The sequence below is a fragment of the Megascapheus bottae genome, chromosome 2, assembly GCF_031878675.1.
Source record: "Megascapheus bottae isolate mThoBot1 chromosome 2, mThoBot2.hap1, whole genome shotgun sequence".
NCBI lineage: Eukaryota > Metazoa > Chordata > Mammalia > Rodentia > Geomyidae > Megascapheus > Megascapheus bottae.
The window spans coordinates 36,891,667-36,915,011 of record NC_143510.1 but is presented as its reverse complement, the minus strand read 5'-3'; the positions used below and the strand labels follow the sequence as shown (position 1 = coordinate 36,915,011).

The 23,345-nt window shown below is 40.7% G+C and overlaps 1 protein-coding gene across 2 annotated transcripts in view; it reads left to right on the top strand.

Moving 5' to 3' along the window:
* The window catches only part of Foxp1 (forkhead box P1), a 574,139-nt gene that overhangs the window by 531,942 nt on the left and 18,852 nt on the right, over positions 1-23,345 (top strand). For both annotated transcript variants that reach the window (XM_090323968.1, XM_090323960.1), the window contains 2 exons: positions 1,221-1,308; positions 13,310-13,393. In XM_090323968.1, coding sequence (XP_090180094.1) covers positions 1,221-1,308; positions 13,310-13,393 — 172 coding nt within the window. The remainder of the gene's footprint in view (positions 1-1,220; positions 1,309-13,309; positions 13,394-23,345) is intronic.

Sequence of the window (23,345 nt, the reverse complement as noted above, 5' to 3'; positions counted from 1 at the left end):
AGTTACTGTTCTGGCATCCAGTTGGGGGTAATATTTTTGAAGATTCCTTCCTACTGCTCATTGTAATGTGTCTTATTTGTTTTGGTGAAGTGATAAATAAATATGAAAATCACAAAAATATGTACTCCTTTTGTTTTTAAGGTATAAGCTTTCTTTAGTTCTAGAATGTAAAGTAGCTCTAGAATAATCTCACCATTATCAAAACTGAGCTTTAATTTTATCTAGGAGAGAACTAAAGGTGAACATTTGGCTTTGTTTTTTTTTAGAGGGTTACAAACCTAGGCTGTCAATTTCTTATTGAAAATACATTCAGGACAAACACTGAAAAGTTTAAAAAATCAGCCCTCCCTGTAATTGAAATGTTGATTTTTTAATCTTAAATGTGAATTATGTTTTGGCCTGAATTTCGGGATGTTTCTTGTCAGTAGAATGTAAGGCTAATCTCTCTCTGTATCACTCATAGGAAAGCATTGAGTGAAGTGGATAACATGAATTTTTATTTTTAAGATTTTAGGCTGTGATTCAACCCTCTGATTACCAGCGCTCCTGCATATGTTATAGCTGATTGAAATTTCAATGTGTTAGCCTTTTCCCTGTTGGAATGTCTAATAAATACAGAAAGGACCACAGGAAAGGCATATTCAACATGAGGTCAAACCCAACCACAAACCCGATAGTCATAGCACTACATCAGGGACCTACCAGGACAGTGTTCTTTTAAACATTCACCTGTTTTTCTTCTGTTGTTGGTATATGACCTGTACCTATGGGTTCAAGTTTCTTATATTTAAGGTTATTTTCCTTCCTGTTGCCATTTCTAATATTTGGTTTAATGCATTTTCATTATGAGGACATGTGATCAGATCTATAAAAGCCAATTTTCTTCCCAGCCAACAATGCTCTTCAAAGCCATACAGACTTGGCTCCTCTGAAATGCACCAGAACCTCCCTAGTTTTCTCATGAGTATACATGGTTTGATCTCTGGATACTGGGTAGAGTGTCTCCCTGGCCGATTCATAGTTTGGAGAACCCATTTGGGCCCATTTGTATGGAATAACAAGTCACAGGGTAGAGATGGGAGATGGCCAGCTGCCCTTTACAGGATTGTGTCTCCTGATGGACTTACCCCTCCCCAGCTTGTGCCTAAACATCCTGGTAACTTATCTTTTCCTTTTTGTTTCTCCATCTCACTTAATGGTTTTTCTGTGTGTTGTTGCAGACATCTCAACAGTGAGCATGCGTTGGACGATAGAAGTACAGCTCAATGTAGAGTACAAATGCAGGTTGTACAGCAGTTAGAGCTACAGGTAAAGCCACCTTTATTTTTTGATATTACCCCAGTATTCCTCACCTCCACATTTCCGTAGTATTCTATGATGAGTCTCTATGTGCTTGTTCTTGAATGGAATGTCCAAGAGCTTGTCCTTTTATTATTATTTATTTTATGTTATTTCACTTTCTGATTTGGGCTACAACTGCTGTTCAGATGCCTTTCTCTTCAACCATTGGCTCAGTTACCACTTTGGGCTTTACTGTCTTTTTTGCCCTTGCCCTTCCCTCCCACCCCCCATCACATTTTGCCCATTTCTCTCTTCTCCTTCCAACTTGGTTTTCTGTTGTTGGTGTTAAGTCCCAGAAGTTGTTCATGTTATTAAACTGGATATTGGGAGACCAGCTGGGAGAGAGAGAATGAATGAATGAGAATCGATAAAGAACAAATTTGTGAGACCAAGGCAGGAATTAGGGGATGAGGAGGCACATCTAAAGGCATGTGTTTCAAAGTCACAAGAGAGGGTAGATGGTGATCTGTTACTCTTGCTTTTCACTGTCCCCTTTCTCTCTATCCCTGAATTTTCAATAGAGTTTACATGTTCCAAATACATACATATATATTCAAGATACATAATACATATAATGTATATATGTAAATGCTTCCTGTAGACAGTGCTTGGAAAACCTTTGGGCTGTCTGGGCTGTGTCGGATCTCTTTGGGGCTTAGGGGAAAGAAATAGATGCAGACTTTCTTGGAGAATCAGCATTGTGAGAGATGGGGACATTTAAAAAAAAAATGTGGCTCTACTTCCGGTTTTAACTTGTTGATAAGCTACCACATTTCAACAGTAATCCCCTTTCTGGCATAATTAATAGAAAATTCGTTTCTAAAAGTTAAAATTGGGTCAGAAATGGAGATGATTAAAATGTACAGTTGCAAAAGCCTGACCTTGCAAACCCCATTTATGCCATCCAGATCCAGAATGCTTTTGAGTGCTCAATGACTCACTGAGCTTCCTCCTCTGGCTGGTTCAGTGTAGGCAAGAGGTTAGCCGACTCGGGGAAATTAAGACAATGTTGTACATTATATTGGTACCAGCCATCGAAAAGCCTATTTGGTATGCAAGACAGCAATGCCGAGATATATGGAGAGCCCTAGGCTAAGTACAGAAGATAATTACATTTGGAATTTTACTGAGTTAAGTCATTTATGGCTTCAAATAGTTGCAGAGAAAAATCTGCCCAAACACACTTAAACTTTTTTTTGTTGTGACTTTTCAAGATAGAAAAGATTTTTTAAATGAAATTTTGTATATGAGAAATTGCATTTTTTGTAGAATTTTTCTCAAAAGTTATTGTCCTGAGCTCATTAATATTTTCCATTAAAAGTATTGAGTATAAACTTATTAGGACAGTAAAATATTTATACAAGGAAAGGATACATAATAAAACCTCCAATTTATATATAAATCTTTGGAAATATCTTTAATTTCAACAAGTTTATGGAGAAGGTAGAAAATGATAGGGTTTAATCTCATCTTCAAATGTTCTCAGAGCACAGTAAGCCCTTAAAAAGTTGAATCAGACAGAATAAACTCACGATTTTTTTTTAGGGTGGGGAAGGACGGTCAGGACCCTGAGCTTTTTGCTCAAGGTCAGTGCTCTATGACTTGAGCACAGTGCCACTTCTGGTTTTCTAATGTGTTGGTTTTTTTTTTTTTTGGTAAGAGTCTCAGGGATTTTCCTGCCTGTTCGTGATTCAAATCTCAATCCTCCCCTTAGAAGGCCTTCTAAGTAGCTAGGATATAGGCATGACCCAAAAAACTCATGGGTCTTGCTCTGTGGATATGCACATGTTGGAAATGGTATTTATAAAGTGATACATGCTTTTGCCTGTAAAAATTTAAGTTCTCATGATTCACTTAAATAAGCTGTTTATCAGAGTTGTCTGGATTTAACAAGGCAGATGTTCCTAACTTATATTTGTGTACTGAGCTAGGATTTGCCCAGGAATTGAATACCTACTTGTCTTAGTAATTTTTGTTTATTCTTCCCCAAGGTGAGAAAAAACAGAAGTGTGAGTCCATCAGTATGGGTTAGTCAGGGAGTTTTGTCGAATTCTTTCAGTGGGTATGGAAGGAGTATAAACTGATAGGTTGACGGGAGTAGGTTTCCATTATTTGTGTCACTCATGTGTTCACGCATTTCATCATTAAGTGAGGATGATGTGGCTACAGGTAGTGTGGTACTTACCTGTGATGCTTCTTACCAGGACTTCTTTATACTTTTTGCCTGATAGTTGCTCTAGTAGAGGAAAGACCTGGCTTGTTCTACTGGGTTCTATCTCCTGAAAGACTGAGTATCATTGATAGTATTTAGCCAGAGTTAGTGCCATAGGCTGAGAAACATTTTGAGGTTTTTCTAAATAGTTGGGATACAAGCAACAGAAGAAGAGTAACATTACATGACAAATGAAAATTATGTGAAATTCAGATTTCACTGCCCATACAGCAAAGTTATAGTGAAATACTGCTGTGCCCTTGCCAATTCATTTACTGATGATCTATGATTGTTTTCACACTAAAATGGCAGAGATGGGTTTTTGCTCCAGATTCCCTGTTATTACTTGCAAAGCTGAAAATATTTATGATCTGGCTCCTACAGAAGTTTTTCAAGCAACCCCTAGTCAGGAGGGGGAAGAAAAGAAACAATCTCTATTATATTATTAACCAGTTGTTCCCTTTAAGTGTCTGGCTGCCCAGTGTAATGCTGGCCCCTTCGTGCCTCTGCCCATTTTACTCATGTCATATGAAACTTGTCTAGTGGTCACATTGTCAGGTACCCCACCAGCTCCCTTATGTGACAGAGCCTGCCAATCCTGGGACCTGTAGAAAGCTGGCCAAGGACTATCAATTCATTTCATTTAGAAAACATTTTCCAAGAAGCTATTACATAAGAAAAAGCTTTCTGGAGCCACCAGAAAGTATAATAGTGATTCAAGGAATTCAGGCAGCTTCTTTCATTCTAGAAAAATGGACCTCAAAATGGTTTTGCCATGGAACTATCCATTTGTTAGATAGTGCTAGCTGACACCAGTGCATTCTTAACATAATAATATGAAGAAGAAGAAGAAGAAGAAGAAGAAGAAGAAGAAGAAGAAGAAGAAGAAGCAGCAGCAGCAGCAGCAGCAGCCGCCGCCTCCGCCCAAAAGAATGTCAGTGCCAGAAAGCAATTTAGGATAGTTAATCATTAGTGTTTTGTTTTATTTTGTTGTTGTTTGTGGGGCTTGAACTCCGGACCTAGGCGCTGTCCCTGACTTCTTTTGTTCAAGGCTAACACTCTTCCACTTGGAGCCACAGTGCCACTTCTCATTATGTATTATTTAATTCGACAAAAAGAAAATGGAAGAAACGTAGCAGTTTATAGTTTTTGTGGGTGTTGTTTTGGTGTTACCTGAGTAAAATCTAAGGCCTCATAAATGCTAAATTAAATTATTTGCTATGGTGTTCTATTCTCAGTCCCAGTTTTTTATTATTTGAAGAATCCTGCTCTTGAGATACAGAGTTGAGAGAAGCTTTTACCAAGAATTAGAGAACTGAGGGGGATTGTTCAACTAAGAGAATACTTACCTAGAAAGCTCAAGGTCCTGAGTTCAAAACCCTAAAAGAGACTGCAGAGCCTAGTACCTTTGTGCTCATTTGAGAGACAAGATATATAAATTAGATTCAAAGCTCTATTCCTGTGCAGCTTCTTGGTTAAAGCTCAACATTTCCATGTTTGTACTGTCACATTTACAATGTCAGGCACTTTTGTCTGGAAATGTACTTTTGAATGTTCTTAACTCAGAGTCATGATACCCACAAAATCTTCCTTAGGAGCAAGTGCCCAGAGCCTCCAGAATAACAGTGGAGGCAAAGTTGGGCTCCATTGCCCTTTCTGTGGCAATTTCCTCTGAGTATCTTGCTCTGTTCTCTCACCCACAGGCTGGGGGTACCCCACTTCTGGCATGGATGGTCTGTACAAGGCCCTGGGTATTAGCTACCTTGCTCAGTTTGTTTAGAATGTTTCTTATCCTATATTTGTACAGAAAAAGACAGAGACAGGTTTCTTAATTATTTCACCAATGGAGTAGAGGGAGTAAACACCAGCTGTTACCTAGGACATCATCCTAAAACCTGAGAAGTGGTTTGAGCTCCTTATACTGTACACGGAAGCTTAAAACTACCATGCAGATTTCACAAGTCAAGGGATATATTTTTAAGATGTTGTTTGTGAAGCATTCTCTGCTGCTAGAGTTAGAATTGGAAAGAGGGCAAGCTCCTGTATCAGTCATGAAATATATATATGAAGCCTTTCTTCAACCCCACTCCCCATCCCATCAGGACATGGCGACATAGGCACGGGAACCAGAAAATGCTAGGAGTGAGTACTGCCACCCAACTCCCCCACTCCAGTCAGTATAGTTAGGCCCTCATTGTCCTCTAGGCCCAGACTTAGGGATCGAAATCCATATTTATCCAGGGAGTCACTGCAGTGGAAAGTCAGGCTAACAAACTTTCGACCTTCAGGCTGCAGATAAGGTAACACAAAAACGGGGGGGGTGGACGGGGTACCCCTCAAATTTAGGAGTTTGTTTTCTTAGAATGGAGAAATGAGTAGTATTAGGAAATTCATTTTCTGCCATGCACCTGGTGGCCCATACTTGTAATCTGCCATAGGAGACTGAAATTATGAGAATCATGGCTCAGAGCCAACCAGGGAAGGAAAGTCCATGAGGCTTTTATGTCCAGTTAACCATCAAAAAAAAAAAAAAAGAGCTGGAAGTAGAGTCATGGCTCAAGTGGTAGAGTGCTGGACTTGGGCAAAAACACTCAGGGACAGTGCCCAGGCTCTGAGTTCAATACCCAGGACAGGCAATAAAACAATATCATAACTGTTTTCTGGCCACAAAGGTTGGTGATATGTAGATTCTGCCATATCCTTATGCAACAATAGATAATGTCTTTTGAATAATAATAAGTAAAAAAATGAACACATTTGGAGAGAGTTATATTTTTATCACGTGACTGGCGAACAAGAATCAAGACATATTTCTAGGCCCTTAGCCTGTAGAACCTCTAACAGGCCTTTAGACAAGAGGATAAGGAGGCAACCTAACAGAGACTACTCTGCTTCTCCATGAAAGGAAGGGAGTAGCAGGGTGGCAACTTTTGCTCATCCATAGTTTTATTCCATTCCATCACTCTTGGCCAATGTCTGTTGGCATTACAGATAAGCAAAGTTGGATCCACAGGATTCAACTGGGGTCACCCTCCCTTAGCACATGGTCTAGGAGGGAAGGAAGCCCAGGCTGTTACTCACACCCCATCACACAAGGGACGAGAGGTCTCACCACAGGGACATGTCAGCTCCAGGGAGTCACTTCAGATTTTACCCACAGTGTAGGCTGAGGGATGAGGCTGGCGAAAGGACTCGTTGGTTCTTTTTGACCTCCATCTATCTGGCTAACAAGATCAAGGGTATCTACTGGACCAACCATCATTGTCTTCTTGCCTAGGATTGAGAAAACATCCAAGATTTGAGAAATGGGAAAGCCTTGGACAAAGTGAGATGCGTTAGTCATTCCACTGGCTGTGGAAGTGATCTACTGAATGTCTTTCTGTGAGACGTTATAATTAGTTCCCTAAGCTTGAGTAGTTCCCTTACTGACCCCCTGAAATATCAGGGTGAGGTTTCAGCAGTTTAATCCCCCCTCCAGTCTTCACACTGGAGTACTTGCTACAAAAGAAAAATGTAACATTTGAGAATGGGACTGTGTTGTGTTGGAAGTACATGTGTAACATTGTAATTACACGTATCATTACTGCTGCTTGGGCCCTGGGGAAGGTTCTGGGCCTTTCCCAGTCAAAGAAATCATTTGTGGTCACCCACCTCACAGAGGAGGTTTAGAAGGGCAGGTTGACTTGTTCCAAGTCAGCATTGAATGGCAAAGGTCTGGGCAGGGCTGCTCAGCTTTGTGCCCCCCCCCCACTTCTGTATTGCAGGGTTCTGCCTAATGAGCTGAATGGGGCCTCTAACTCCTGTTGTAAATGACTGGCTTTAAAACACGGTTTCTTATTCTGCCTCTAGGAGTTTTCTCCTGAGCAGCCTCTGGCCACCCGGCAGGCTTGCACAGTAACTCTCAGAATCACTCTGACGTTTTCTAAATCATCTACCCTAGAAGCTTTGAGCACAAAGAAAATGCCAGCCAAGACACAAGTGCCCAAGTTTCAGTTGTTGAGGTAGACATGAAAGCTAACACAAATCAATTACTTTACATATGCTTACTCCATCATTAGCATGGTTATTTGTGACATGCCAGCCTCCTAGCCTTCAGCAAATATAACATCCATCCTAGACAGTGCTCAGTACATTTCCTTACAGCGCCTTTCCACCAGCAAGCTCAGAGCCCAGTGCAAACTGAGGCTAAGGGCATCAGAGTGTCCCATAACCCCTGTTTTGTGACTGGAGCCAAGGAAAAGAAGGGAGAATGTCTATGTTTCTCCCTTTCATGTTCTTCTTTGAAAAGCAAGACGCCTATTTTTCATAATTTAAAAATCCTGCCTAACTTCTGGGAGCATTAGAATTCCTAGACTATGACTGAGTGTCAGTGTGTGTCTGCTTTAAATGTCAAGAGAGTCTTTAATAATAACACGTGGAGAATGTTAAGATGGTGACAGAACACAATAAAAAAAAAAAGGCTGGGAAATTCTTTGATTGAGGTGAAATGAGCCGTAGATTCTTCCACCCAAATGCTGTATTTGGTAATAGAGCAAGGTTTAAAGTTTTCACTAGTGCTAACTCTGGGAGGCTTTTGAGTTATCAGAGATGGATAACTTGAGTCCAGGTATGTTTGGTAAATGTAAAGTCTGGTAGAAGAATGTGAATGACTGGTGTGTGTGTGTGTGGTGTGTGTGTGTGGTCTTTTTCTTTTGATTATATATACTTTAGAGAACAGTATGGCTGAGTCTATTCTAAATCACTGAGTGGGAACTCTTAAGGCCAGAGTAAAGAGTAAAGTCTTTGGGATACATGCAGTTAAAGCAAACTCAGCCTGTGGGAGACCATAGTGTCTCTCCCACTCATCTGATTTTATTTTTTCTTACAAAATGCTTCCTTCTAGATCTCTCCCTCAGAGGGTTGGTTGTCTTCATCAAGGTTAGGTGAGACCCAAAGTTCTAGGGAAATCATTGGGTGATGATGATGATGATGATGATGATGATGATGATGATGATGATGTGTTTGTGGCTAAAATTGTCATCCCCACTCCTCCCTGGTGGTTCTGCATCATACCTTGAGGTTGCATCATAGTCCACCCGGATCAAGGAACCTAAACTAGGCTGCTAATAAGACTAGAAATACCTTCTCTCCTCCATGACTTCATCCTGAGAGCCTCAGTTTCCCCAACTAAAAAGATAGAACTAGGGCCACAGGATCTATAACAGTCACAATCATCCTTATTAACGTAAAGGAATGGCTTGAACACCTATCTTTTCTTCTGTCTCTAGAAAGTTAGCCTTTGACAGATAGAAAGGCCTTCCTTAATTTAAGTTTTGTATCTCCCGAGTAAGCTCTGCCAAGAATGGATGTAAAATGAGTCCTCCCAATCACAGGGAAAATAAAGATGTGAAATGAACCCACACCCTGTTCCCTCTTCTCTGCTAAAAGAATGAGTCTAATCTCTCACGTTTCTGTCCTTGAAGAAGCTGAATGGAGCTCCTAGCCTTCCGGCAGTCATCACTGCTTCAGAGCAATGGAGAAGTTCCGATTGTCCGCAGCCTAGGCATCTGAAACGTAATTTGAAGCCATGGCTAATAGGAGAGGGGATGGCCTATATCAGCCATAGGGGAAAACATTTGCCCAGAATGAGGGGAAGACACAGTAAGAACCAGAGACATAAATCTATGAGAAGTAGCCTTTGCTTTTCCCAAGTGTCAATCCTGTTCTTTAAGATCTAGAAATTATTTCTCTTTCTGTTTCTCCCACCTGCATTATCCACTGAACTGCTATTAGATAGATCCAGATTCTAAACACATACTCAGCCACTCTAGTCTAGACTAGACCGATTTAACTTTAAAAAAGAAAAAGAAAAAGTAGGTATTTTTAAACATCCATAAAGCATTAATCGCTTGTTCTGTGCAAAACTTCATCTTCTCTTCAGAACAACCCCTTCAGAGTTCAGAGATAATTATTCCATATTTAGAAGGAGAAATGAAATACTTAGGAAGGTTATGTAACATGCTCAGTCACATGCACACCCAGGATTTGAACACAGCACGGTGTGATTGTTGTATCTATGACCCTCTTCCTTCCGGTCATCTTTCCACAGGTTTAATGCACAAATCTATATTAAAATATCCCTTGTCTGAGCAGCAACCTCTAATTTGGAGCCCCTCTGTCATACTTGAAAAAAAAACAAACACGTAGTCATTCTCTCCCCAAAAGTAAAACTTTCAGAGAACAAATCTCTTTTGATACCACTTTAAAAAACAATTGAAGTTGACCTTTGAACTGAATTTCTCATTCTTTTTTTCTTGGTATTTCGTGAAATCTGCAGCATAAGATGGAGTATAGGGTTACTTTTGCTACTATAAAATGCTTGTATTCTCTTAATGCAGAGTGCTGGCAAAATAGATGGGGATGATGAGCTCATGGAATGATGGCATTATAAAGTAATAAAGAATGTGAAAGCCTTTTTGAAGGGCCAGTGAGCCTAGAAAATGCAAGGTAGCCATTGTAGAGAGAGAATGTGGTTGGAATAGGTGTGGTGGTTTTTGCCTTAAACACAAACAGTATATTTGGCAGGCAGGTGTCTTCCTTTATTTGTTGATATGGTTCTCATTAAGGCTATCACTAATTAAATACCTAACACACATCCAAGGCTATATTCTTTGTCAGTTTTTTTTTTTCACTCACCAAGCAGAAAAACAAAAGCTGGCTTTTTTGCCTTATTAGGTCACTTTGCCCATCTTTGAAGAAACAGAATTAACTTGGTAGAATTGAGGCCCCTTAGGCCTTGAATGGGATGGTAGATTCTCTGTTCTCCTGGAAAAGTAGGAATACATTCCCTGTAGTCCTTTCCTTCAGGGTTGCACACATGGCTGTGTATATGCATTCTAGGCATACATACTCATGCACACACAGATGCTCATTTTTGATGCTGGACTTTTTTGGGGGGCGTGGGGAGGGGATATTGCCAGTCCTGGGGTTTGAGCTCAGGACCTGTGCACTGTCCCTAAGCTTTATCCACTGAAGATTAGTGCTCTACCACTTGAACTATAGCTCTAATTCTGGCTTTTTGGGCGTGGTTAATTGGAGATAAAGTCTCAAGGACTTTCAGACCTGAAGTGCTTTTTTGTTTGTTTGTTTGTTTTTGCCAGTCCCAGGCTTGAGCTCAGGATCTGAGCACTGTCCTTAGACTTTCTCAAGGTTAGAGCTCTACCATTTGAGCCTTGGTACCACTCCCAGGTTTTTCTATGTATGTGGTACTGAGGAATCAAACCTGGGTCTTTGTGCATACTAGGCAAGCACTCTACCACTAGGACAAACTCCTGGCCCTTACCTGGACTGCTTTTGAATCATGACTCTCAGATCTTAGCCTCCTGATTAGCTAGGATTACAGGTGTGAGCCACTGGTGTATGGCTTGATACTAGGCATTTTGATTTATTTTTTTGTTAACCCAATACAAGTGTCTGTAATTGCTATATCAACAGTTTATACCCAAATTAAAACTCAATCAATATATAGCAGACTCCAGTAAATATCATCCTGAAGGATGGCAGACCACTTCTTGTTTGTGAAGAGTTACAATTTTAAAATGCAGTGTTTTCAAAATATTTTATTAGTTCTAATATTTTTAAGTATAACCCCCTCAAAAAATGAATTACTGTACAAAAATGTCATTTCCAACATTTTAATTGTTTTAACCCAGCCACTTTGGAAAACCAAATTCCTTTAGCATTATGTGTTCAGAGAATCTTTTTATTTTGGCAGTTCAATAACTTGGTAAAGAACAGAGGGCGAGGGACAGGGAGTTTGGCCTAATGGTAGAGTGCTTGCCGAGCATGCACAAAGACCCGGATTTGATTCCTCCATACCATATACATTGAAAAAAGGTGGAAGTGGTGCTGAGGCTCAAGTGGTAGAGTGCTAAACCTTGAGAAAATCCAAGGACAGTGCTCAGGCCCTGAGCCCAAGCCCAGGACTGGGAAAAAAAAAAAAAGGAAGAACAGAGGGCGAATAACATAAAATAGCTCCTAATATGGCATCATTTTCATTTCCTGTTTGTTGAAAGATAAATGCTAATGCTATAAGGTTTTTAATTTTTTTTCTCTTCTTAATTTATTCTTCCCTGAACCACAAGGGGATAAAGAGGAATAAAAAATCAAATGTGATATAGCTCACTGGCTGACTCATCCAGAGTGGATAGGCCAAAAGCTGCTTCTCTCTTCTGCCCTTTCCCTTTCCTCTGTCTTCCCCTGGTTCCTGACTCCTTTCCCTTCAGAAAGTAACTTTCTTTAAAAGTTGGAAATACAATCAATTTTAGGATACCCCCCCGCCGTAAAAAAAATAGTTTTTTAAGCATTTTAAGTTAAACTATGTGACATGGAAGAAATGGGTCTCTCTGCCATCCTAGACATAGTTGTAGAGAAATATTCTGTGAATGCATTGAAATAACTGCCTGTACCTACATTCAGATTCTCTCTTTCCCTCCTTTCTTCCCCCTTTCCTCCCTCCTCTCTTCTCTCTCCCCGTCATCAATCTCTTCTAAATTCCCCCTGATGCTACAGTTGCTCCTTTAGTGGCCTCTTTATTTGGATGTATTTCCTGCTCCTTTTACAAAAGTTACCTTTGCAGGTAACAAAGTTGTCTTTGCATTAAAACCATGCAAAGCATAATAGTATCTGACAAGTAACATATGAGGGTATATTGTATGTATCTGTAACATCAGGACAATAACTGGTTTTGTTTTGCTGTTGTTATTCTTTTTTTGTCAGTTATAGGGCTTGAACTCAGGACCTAAGTATTCTACCACTTTGAGCCACAGCTCTACTTTCCAATTTTCTGGTGGCTAATTGGATGTAAGAGTCTCATGGAGTTTCTTACCAGCTTCGAACTTGTGATCTTTACATCTCAGCCTTCCAAGTAGCTAGGATTACAGGCCTGAGCCACCAACATCTGGCAATAACTTTTTTTAATTTTATTTCCAGTTTTGGGGCTTGAACTCAGGGCCTAAGCACAGTCCTTGAACACTTTTTGTTCAAGGTTAGTGCTCTACCACTTGACACACAGCACCACTTCTGATTTTTTTTCTGTGTATGTGGTACCGAGGAATCAAACCTAGTGTTTGTGCATGCTGGGCAAGCACTCTACTGCTAGGCTATGTTTCCAGCCCCAATAACTTTATTTTTAGATGTATTTAAAGCTTACTTGAATTACTGAGAAAAACTTATCCTCAGATGTGGAGTAAACAAACAAGCTACTCTCTTTTCATTTACAGAGGAGAACTGATCAGCTTTCCTATCCCCAGTCTTCCCTGTCAGGGTCACCTACCTGTACCATGTTCATTTTTGCCTCCCTGTAAAAATGAAGCTCACTTTCCATCAAGGTGTTTCTTCACTGCCACAACTGATGAATTTATGAGTTTTCGCTAGCTGGCTCATTTTCCTTCAGCCTCTCATGAATAAGGGCTGGCTAATGGGCATGATTCACTTTAGGCCTTGAGCTGTCCATGTTCCACAAGACTCCTTGGTGCCAGCAGGTCTAGAACTTCCCATTTAAAATCTAGTGCACGATGTGTTGAGAAATCTCACCTTAGCACCTCCAGCTACTGAGTTTGGCAGTGGTCCTATGGATTTCAAAGACTCTTGGGCAATGAGAAATGGTTTTGTCATGGGCTATGGTGCCATCATTTTTTGAAATATGTATAATTTTAGATGTTAACATAGTTATGCATCTGGATTCAAAGAAATGACAGAGCCTTTTCTTCCCACTAGCTTGCAAAAGACAAAGAGCGCCTGCAAGCCATGATGACACACCTGCACGTGAAGTCTACGGAACCCAAAGCCGCCCCTCAGCCCGTAAGTACTGGTTTTCAAAACAGGGAAGACCCAAAATGAATTTTGAATATTCTTTTCTTCTTTTCAATGCACCTGACTTTCTTGTTCCCTTTTATGGCAAAGCCAAGGTGCTAGGCATGTAGAGAAACAGGAGGAGGCAGACCTGCTCCTGGTCCATTGAACCCAATTTCTCAGCTCTGGAACAGAGTGATGGGTGATAAACTAATGGACTTAGATCCTTTCTGCAACCCTACTGGGCAAAGGAAGTCTTTCCAACTGTCAGAAATGAGAAGAAACAGTAGACAATAACAGCAAAAGGGCCCGGGTCAGCAAAGACCCAGAGATGTGCTAGAAATGTACAAGGCATGGTTCTACCTAATCATAACAGAGAAAGGAAATCAGAAATTGCAAGAAGTTTAATTATGGACACCATCAAGTGGTTTCTAAGGACTTTGAAGTGAAAATCAGTCTGTCAGCTGAGAGACCAAACTTGACACACAGAGAAAATGTCTGAGTTTTAGGAATCTCCTATTTCTTTTCTCATTCTCTGAAACTGGATCTTGAAGCAGGTCATCTCAGCTAAGGAAATGATACCAGAGCAGAAAGGACGGGCTCTAAACCCCACATCCAAACTTGAGCATACTTCCCTATAGCATATCTGTATCTATGCACTTGTATCACTCAAATGCTTACATCCCCCCAAAAAATAATGACCTAGTAGCCATAGTTGATTATTCAAAAAGGAGACAGTGCTTTGCTTCCTGATTTTAAGATTTGTAAAATTTAAAGGTACACTGCCTTTATTTGATTTTGCTGGGAGTTGCTGTGTGAAAATTAATTGAGCGTTGACAATCTATAGTTAGTACCAGCAATTTTAATCAATATGCAATGATGCAGCATAATGGCCAAGTATTGGTTTATCTGTTTTGACTGATTTTTTTTCCTATAAATAAAGCAAACATACACCCATATATGTATGATTTATGATGATAGAAATAAAACGGAGTCAGACTATTAACCCAGCAAATATGGTAGCTTGCCAAGATGCAGTTGGCAGACAAAATTAATGTCTGAAACAGAACACATTACTGAGATATAGGACATAAAATCATTAAACACTTCGCGCATCCATTTTTACTAGGAGAGAGTCCTTAGTTTCCATGTATTTCACAGTAAATGGCTGTAGGACTAGATGGGTTAGGCTACCAGATAGGAAGTGAGGAGAAAAGCAGAGCCAAGCCATTCAATTTGGAGGAGCCAATAAGCACACATGCTGCTTCTATTCATTCTTTCTCTCAAGAAGAACTCGAGGAAGAGGACCAGAAGTTTAGCCTAGTGATAGAGTGCTTGGTTCGCATGCATGAAGACCCAGGTTCAATTCCTTCATACCATATATTTAGGAAAAGCCAGAAATGGTGCTCAGTGGTAGAGCCCTAACCTTGAGAAAGCCCAAGGACAATGCCCAGGCCCTGAGTTCAAGCCCCAGGACTGGCAAAAAAAAGAAAAAGAACTTGAGCAAGAACATGAATCCAGCTAAGCAAATTGGGGAGTCCCTGAAATGACTTGGCTGGCACCTAGAACAAACTTAGGCAATGAATTGCACAGGGAAGTGACTGCCTTGGGACTTTGTGAAAGTCTGCAATGTCCCCTTCACCCCTCCCCCCGCCTCACAACCACCAAGGATAAAAGGTTTGAATGTCTACACCTAGAAACCAGGTCCACAAAGAGTTTTTTTTAACCCCCCCATTCCTTCATGAAGTAAAACAATGAGCAAATAATAGTTTTGGATCCTGAGGCTGGTGGGGAGGAAGAGGGATATAGCTAAAGAGATGCCACTAACAATGCCCATGGTGCCCTGAGAAGTGATTAGGGCTGGATGACTCATGTATGGGCATCTCCATGTCCCGTTGTTGGTCCTTGGCATTCTCCCTGTGACCAGCACTGAGCAATCCACAAACAGAGGAAAAGAGCTTTTGGTAGGAGATAGGGGGAAGGGGAGAAGGTTGTCTTGATTAGTAGTAGAAAAAAAGTGTTTTACATTCTAGGAAATTATAACTTTGAAGGAGACCTCCTACTAAATTTATTTTTAACTGCTCTATTGAAAATTCTCCACCACTAGTCAACATTATCTCTTAGTAAGCTCAGCACAGTATTTCTTTATTAAAAGAAATAGGCACGAATATTTTTGACTGAAAAATTAATAGCTTTTGAATTCATACACAGCGGGTTTTCTTTTGCAAAGAAGTCCAATATCACTGCACAGCACTTCTGTAACCATTTATTTAGAGTCCAAGTCAAACCTTTGACAGCTAGAGCAGCGCTACAAGCCGATATAAAGAACTCCAAGATGTAAACCAACAATAGGCCGTCTGTGTGAGGTTTGCCATTGTCAAATACATAGATTGTTTGGATTAGTTTATGTAAATGTACTGTTGTATTACCCTTTAAAAAAAAAGATCACATTTGTGTATGAAAGTGGTTCTCGTCACAGGCAGCATTATAAATTCCTTCTCCTTTAACTCACATGTAAGAAGTAAAAATTGGGGCCTGACAAGCAGATATTGTGTGACATTCTGTTGTCGGAGCGAACCTGCCTTCTTTTCATTTATTGGAAAATAGAAAATTTTATTGCAGATACCATCTTATAAATCAGGAATTATTAAAAATATGTATAAGTAAGGCAATGGGAAATTAATTATAAAAGATAGACGTGTAATGTTTTGCATGAATTTTTCCTTCCTTGCTGGGGGGGGGGAGACACATATTGCAAACCCTTGATTCTTTCCAATCAAGGGATCCAGAGCTATCTGGGTGACTGATCCAAACATGCAGAATGTTTCCTGGAGCCTGTAATTAATTTATTCCACCCTAAATAATAGAATGCCAGGTATAGATTTGGATGCATGTCCTTCTCGGATCTGTGGTTTGAAACAAGCAGTCACTGTGACTGAATTCTAGCCCCTAGCCAGTGAGTTTATAAAGTTGTTTCTTCTTTCCATTTCTGTGCAGAAGGAACACTGTGTTTATTTAAGAATTCTTAGTCACTAAGTGGCAGAATACTTTGCTGTAAATTTGCCTTTCACTAAATGCCCTTTGGGTGGTAAGTGGTTTTTGTTGAATGCAATCATCTAACCCAGCCCTGCTTATTGCAGCTAAGCAGCTGCCAACACGTTCTCAAATGTTTCTTCTATCAGCTCAGAGATGCATTTTCTGGATCTCAGTGTGGGACTTACTTCAGATCTGGATAGTAAGAGGATGTGCTTGTCTCCAGACAGTGCCTCAGGGTGCTGAGGGCGATCTGAGCTGGGGAGGAAGCTTAAGGCCGCCTGAAACACCAGTTCCCAGGTTTCCCCTCTCACACTCCTTCAGTGCCATGTCTTCATGCTCATGCTGATCGACCTATCTGAAAACCCTAGACTCAGTGTGCAGTTGTGTTTAGAAAGGGAATTCCTACATGCACAACTGAACTCTTCCATTAACAAATACATCTTGGGCAAGGCTATAGACCAAATATAGAGTAGACAGGTGGAAAAGACTCATCGTTGCCACAAAAATGTCTTGTGAACGAAGGATACAAATTACACACACACACACACACACACACACACACACACACACACACACACACACACCAGAGTCTGTTAGTATATGCACTGTGGTGTTTAAGTTGTATAGATAGATGCCAAGAATGGACAGCTTGTCAGACACATGAAGTCTCATCCAAAACCTAAAAGATGAGAAGGAAGAAGGAAGTAGGCAGCTTTCTGGATGTTTCCTTGGGTGAATAGTGGATGTGCAAACCTTTGTGGCTTCAAGAGAGTGAGATAGTTAATGAGAGTCAGCATGGAAGAAAAGGAACAGCCAACCTTACCTTACCCTCAAATAAGTTTTTCATACATGTAATAAGAGTAGGCCTTGCTTGGAGATATGTCTGTGAGCATTTAGGAGAGCAGCCACATGTAGCAGTTGTGGGCATGGGACGGACAGGCTGTTCTTTTTTTGTTGTTGGTGTTGGTCATGGGGCTTGAACATAGGGTCTGGGCACTGTTCCTGAGCTTTTCTTTTCTCAAGGCTAACATTCTACTGTTTCACACCACAGTGCCACTTCGGGTTTTCTGGTAGTTAATTGGAGACAAGAGTCTCGAGTTCTTTCCTGCCTGAGCTGGCTTTGAACCTGGATTCTCAGAGCTCAGCCCTCTGAGTTGCTAGGATTACAGGTATACACCACCTGCAAATGGCTAGATAGGCTATTCTTGACACAGGTTTAGAAAGGCCAAACCTCAAATCTTATAAGCTTCTTGTCTTTCTCATGAAAAGAGAAGTAACAGTAGCAAAGAAGAACTCAGTGTAATGACAATGATTGCTGGTCTTTGGTTCCAACACTGGTTTGGAATAGTTTGGATATTGCACGATGCGATGCCTCTTGCTTACCCCAAGAACTAGCCTATTTCCTGGGATGGAAGACTATAATTCAGAGCCCCAAAACATCGTCAACAGAAAAGAGTTGTGTCTGTTAACAGCTCTGTGAAGTAGTTGAGGATTTCCTAAAAAGACTTTGCTATCTGTAACCTCACCAGATCCAGTGAGTCTTTTATGAATTGGGAGAGGAGGGAGAGGTCTCCCCCGTGCTGTGTGGTGTTCCTGCCCTCTGAGAGCCATCCCTTCATGGAGTAACCACATTCTTTCAGATTTGGTGGGCAACATAATTACAGAGTAGGCAATTGTGCTTCTTTATGAAAATATCATAAAGCATACTTGGCAGGGAATACAGCAGTAGATCCCCCCCCCTTTTTTTACACATTTTTCTTTTACTCACACCATAGCAATTAGGACTGTTTTGCAAGAGCTTTTAGCTACTTATAAAAACAAAGTGCCCCTCTCTAAAATCAAAAATGGCCTGTTAACTCTTCAAGAAATGGCTGGGCCATGTGGAATGGCAAGGTTTTGCTTTGGAATTGGAGAAAATGATTTCATAGACTTTTGCAATGTCCTCCAGCTCACCTCAGCTTAAGACGAGCAGTGCAATGGACGTCTTGGTCTCTGACTAACACAGGACCAGGCCCAGCCAGTGAAAGAAGAACCAAAGGCCCCATCCTGCCATGTCCATCCCATAGGGCTTAGAACTCAGTGATTCATACTGCCCCGGGACCCAGCCTCTTGACACAGAGTAGTTGAATCAGGACTTAAAAGACTCAGACCTGAAGATCAGACAGCAGAAAAACCAGTTCTGTGAGCCTGGGAACCCCTGCTGAACAGCTCTGTTCTGTCTGTCTCTTGGTGTTTGGGTTTCAGGTTGTTCTTTTGTTTTCAGAATCTGTTTTCCTGGGAGGCAAGAGCACAAACAAAAACAAAAAATGGATTCTTGTGGGACTACAACAAGTCTGTTTCTGTCTGGGGTTTACATCAGCGGTTTGTTTACTTTTCAAAAATGCCAGTGACTCATCACCTTTTCAAGGGAGGCCAGGGGAGGGGCACACACTGTTGAAAAACTAATTTTGTAATAACAATAATAATAATACTTCTTTTAAAAGACACATTGTAACAATACTGGGTAGTTGACAGAGTTAGAATAGTGTCAAGGGCAAAGACTTCCAGGATAATTGTCTCTAACCAAAACTCATTGGGGGGGGGAGGGAGGGAGGGAGGGAGGAACAGTGAGAGAACAATTACTTGTTTTTATTTTTAAAAATGTTGCCGCGATTTTAAGTGACACAAGGGTTATCTTTTGGCCAGGGTTTCAAAGACATTATCTGCACCAAAGTCATCACAGTATGGAAAGGGGCTATAAAAAAAATTCAGAGTTGCTAACTTTTCTAAACATAGCAACTTCTTTTTAAATAAAAAAATGAACACAATGAAAAAAAAAAAAAGGGCTTTCCATGAGGAAAAGCAACCCTCCCAATCCAATCCCTTCCTGCTCCATGTCCTGGAAAAAAAAATTCTCATTTCAGGCCTTAACTACAATCAGAAACACCAAGCATGGATGCTTTCCTTGGTAATTAATGATTATATTAAGATTTAATGGTTTACAGTTTAGATGAATATATCAAGATTACAGCAAAATCGCACTGATGCCAATTTGTTTTTTCTGTTCTGAGTCTATGTTTTGATTCTTTGTTTCTGTCTTTTTTTATTTTGTCTGTTTATTTTTTCAGACCTTGATTGAAAGAAGCAGGTTTGATTTGAGCCTAGTGTATTTTGAATCCTGTCTGGAACTTTCTCTTCTTTCTCCCTCCCCCTCCGCACCCCCCCCACCAGGGTCCTTCCCCACCTTATCCCTGGTGAAGAGGGTGACTCCTCAAGACAAACATATGATCAGACAAAAGTTGAAAAGTTAAGCAACTTGTATAGCAGCTGACAGGGTTGACATTTCATTAATGTTGGTTCGGCCTTCAAATGATTTTGTGTGGCAAAGCACCCTCTCTTTGGAGTTTACTGCTTTTGATTCTTCCTTTTCCCTTCCAGGCTACAGTCATGTTTAATTTGGAATCTGGGCTCCTTTGGCAAATTAGCAATTAGAACAATTTTGTGGGAATATGTATATGTGTCATTAGTTTTCCTGCAAATTAATAGCAAGGGCAGAGGTCAGACAGAAATTTTCCACTTGACTGCAGCTCCTCTATTGAGACTTGGCACTTGGGTTTGGAATGGCCACAGCTGCTGTCCAACACCCTTTTCCTCTAGGAACTGTCTTTTAATTAGTTTACCTCATAGCCATCATTACAAATATTACTGCCTCCCCTCCTTGAGATAAAATTACTGTTTCTACAAAATATTCCAGTGACATCGTGCACACCACTGCACGTTGATGGTGGGGTCACTCCAATGCAGCATTTAATCATTAGATCACCTCTATTCGAGTCTCCTAATTAGAGTCCTTACAATACATTTTTATCTGGTAATTAGCTGAGATTAGCTGCTTCCTCTGTGGCTTATTAGAGACAGCCCAGCAGTGGGTGTGATTCACAGTGTCATTTGTCAAGCCTGGTAAACCCCTCTCTGCTCCCTTCTGACTCAGTGTTTTTAGTTCCGTTTTCTACCTGTGTTCAGAAGCATCCACAACGATATTACTTCGCATTGTTGCTTCTTTCCTAGAAATTGCCCATATTTGCAGACTTTTGTAAAAGCTGCAAGAGTGTCTATTCTTTGTACATTTGAAAGCATTGGCAGCAGTTGGGTCCATCTAACTCTTCTTTAGATGTGAACACTAAACAGATAGGCTTGCATTTGTTCAATGTTGATGCATTTTCAGTTCGGATAATGAAACAAGAACCCCCAGTGGCTTTGGGTTTGTAATTTTTGTAATTTGTGTTTGTTTTGTCAGTCATGGGGCTTGAACTCAGGGCCTGGGTGCTGTCCCAAGCTCTTTTTTGCTCGTCCACTTTGAGCCATGGAGCTACTTCTGGTTTCTGGTCATTAATTTAAGGGAGATGGTCTCATGGACTTTTGTGCCCCAGGCTGGGCTATGTATGGGATCCATATATCTCAACCTCACAAGTCACGTGATCACAGCACCAGGCTTTCATTATGATTTATGAAAGTCATTCTGTTTGGAAAATGGTCATTAGTTGAGTGGAGAAGCCAAGAAGGAGAGTGAGGAATGAATGAATGAGTCTCTAAGACTATTGTCTGACGTGTGTGTGTGTGTGTGTGTGTGTGTGTGTGCGCATATTTATTTGCCTATAACCATCATCAACTACTGTTGACAAGTACTTTGAGGGCAGTGACATGCAGATTCCTGTTTCCACTAGATGCAAAGTACTATTGATAGAACTTTACACATGCACGGGGTAAAAGCTATTTGCTAAATTGCTTCCAAAACTGTAGAAAAGTGAAACCTGGCCATGATTGTTAATTTTTAAACAGTAGGTGTGAAAGGTTAACTAAAGGGTAGAGAGTCATACAAGTAAATGTCTGGTGCCATACCAAGCAGTATCATCTCACCAAGCCTCTACTTTGTTCTCTGTAAAACACTACCAATAACATCTCAAGTTTATTCATTGTACAAATCAAATGATGTCATGATGTCATCCAGGAGCACAACTTGTGTTTTATGACACAACTTTTGCAAATTTTTTTTTCCTGGGAACCTGCTTCTACTTTATAACGTCGGAATTAAAAAGTTATATATGTATGACCCTTTTCCACTGATTTCCTTGGCCCTCTGCTTTGGCTAGATGTTAATATAGTCTCCTGGTCCTGGACTTGGTCAGTGATGATGGCCCAACTCTAAAAAGGAGTGGAGTGATCCTCTACTCTTCCCCACCTCGGGTTGGCCCTTGGCTACTACCCTGAACTCTTAGCACTTAGTTTGCAGATGAAGGTGACAAAAGCAAAGTTTCTAGCATGATGGAAAGTGCAGGGTAACCCACCCCATCTGACCTACTTGCTGGAGGAGGTCAGGAAGGGCCCTACCCTCCCTGTGCCTTCTGAGCCTTGGAAGGAAGGGTGTATGGTGTGCTGAGCCCAACCCACCTTTAACAGTGAAACTAGAAAGGAGAGCAGAAGTCAGACCACTTTACCCAGCGGTTACCATGCCTCATCTGATTTGCCTTTTTCTGATTACTACTTCTTTAACAATATTAGATCAGTTTTCCCCCTTTTCTTGGCCCTCATTAGACAATGCAAAGTCCTCATAACTCTTTATTTCTGGAGTGGGAGTAAAGGTGGAATCATCCCAACATGGTAAAACCCACTTGTAATAGACTGATTATGAGCTAAAGGGACTCTAATTTCTCAAACCTTCCACAAATAATGCCTTGTACCTAAGATTGGCCTAAGTGATGATAAAATGTTCTTACTGTAGTAAGGTGTGATTTGAATTCTGACTTGTGAAAATATCAGTGCTTTGCAGAAATTTCTTCAATTTGAGGAAGGTTCTGTATATATGTGAAATAGCAATTCTGAGTAAAGAATGATTAACAAGCTGAAAACAACCAAAATTCTTCAGCACTGTCAAAATGAGAAGAGTATTTCTATTACAGCAAACTTTGGAAAAGGATTGCCCCTTTCCACTATCTGTAAGAAAAGCAATAGAAGTTTAAAGCAAGATAGATAGTAAGTCAGACTACTACTTGCTCATTTTCCTCTATGGGATGTTCAAAATCAACAAAACATTAAGAGTTCAAGATCTCAAGTGTGCTATATTTATTCGTAAATAGAGCTCAGTTCTGTATTTCATAGAGTTCATGCAGATCACAAAGAAAGCTTTGCTAAAGTTATATCCTACTGGATGGAAATCCACGTTTGCTTACTGTGAGCACCACTTTGTGAGCTACTCGCCATGGGCCCAACACTTGCTGCCTGCCATTCTATTTCTTAAAGAACTTGTGTCACCCGACCTGACCTTTTGTGGCCAGTATGGTGGCTCCTAGCCACATGGGTTCATTTAAGTTTAAATTCATTAAAATGAAATTAAAAAAAAACATTTAAGAGGAAAAAAAAAAGTTGAGACCAGTCACTTTTGACTCATGTTTGTTATCCTAGCTACACAAGAGACTGAGATCTGAGAATCACTGTCGAAGCAGGAAAGTTTGTAAGATTCTTACCTCCAGTTAACCCCAGAAAACCAGAATTGGTGCTGTAGCTCCAGTGGTAGAGCGGTAGCTTCGAGCTGAAGAGCTCAGGGATAGTGCCTGGCCCCTGAGTTCAAGCCCCATGACTGACTGAGGTGGGGAGTCAGGGGAAAAGGAAGAAAAGAAAAGAAAAAAAATTGAGTGAACATAGCTCCTCAGTCCTGTAAGGGCACATTGCAGGAAGCTCTGTGCCAGTGTCCCTGGCCTGTGTAGCACAGAACCTCTGCCCACTCCTTTTTCCAGATTTAGAGTACATTGCTATGCTCACTAAAGAGAATGATACATTGAGATGAAAGAAATGTCTTTACCTAGGATTTCTCAGATGCAGCCTGCTAGATACCTCCTCCTTGCATCTGTAAACATCCTTGGCAGCCATTAGGAAAAAAAAAGGTGAACCT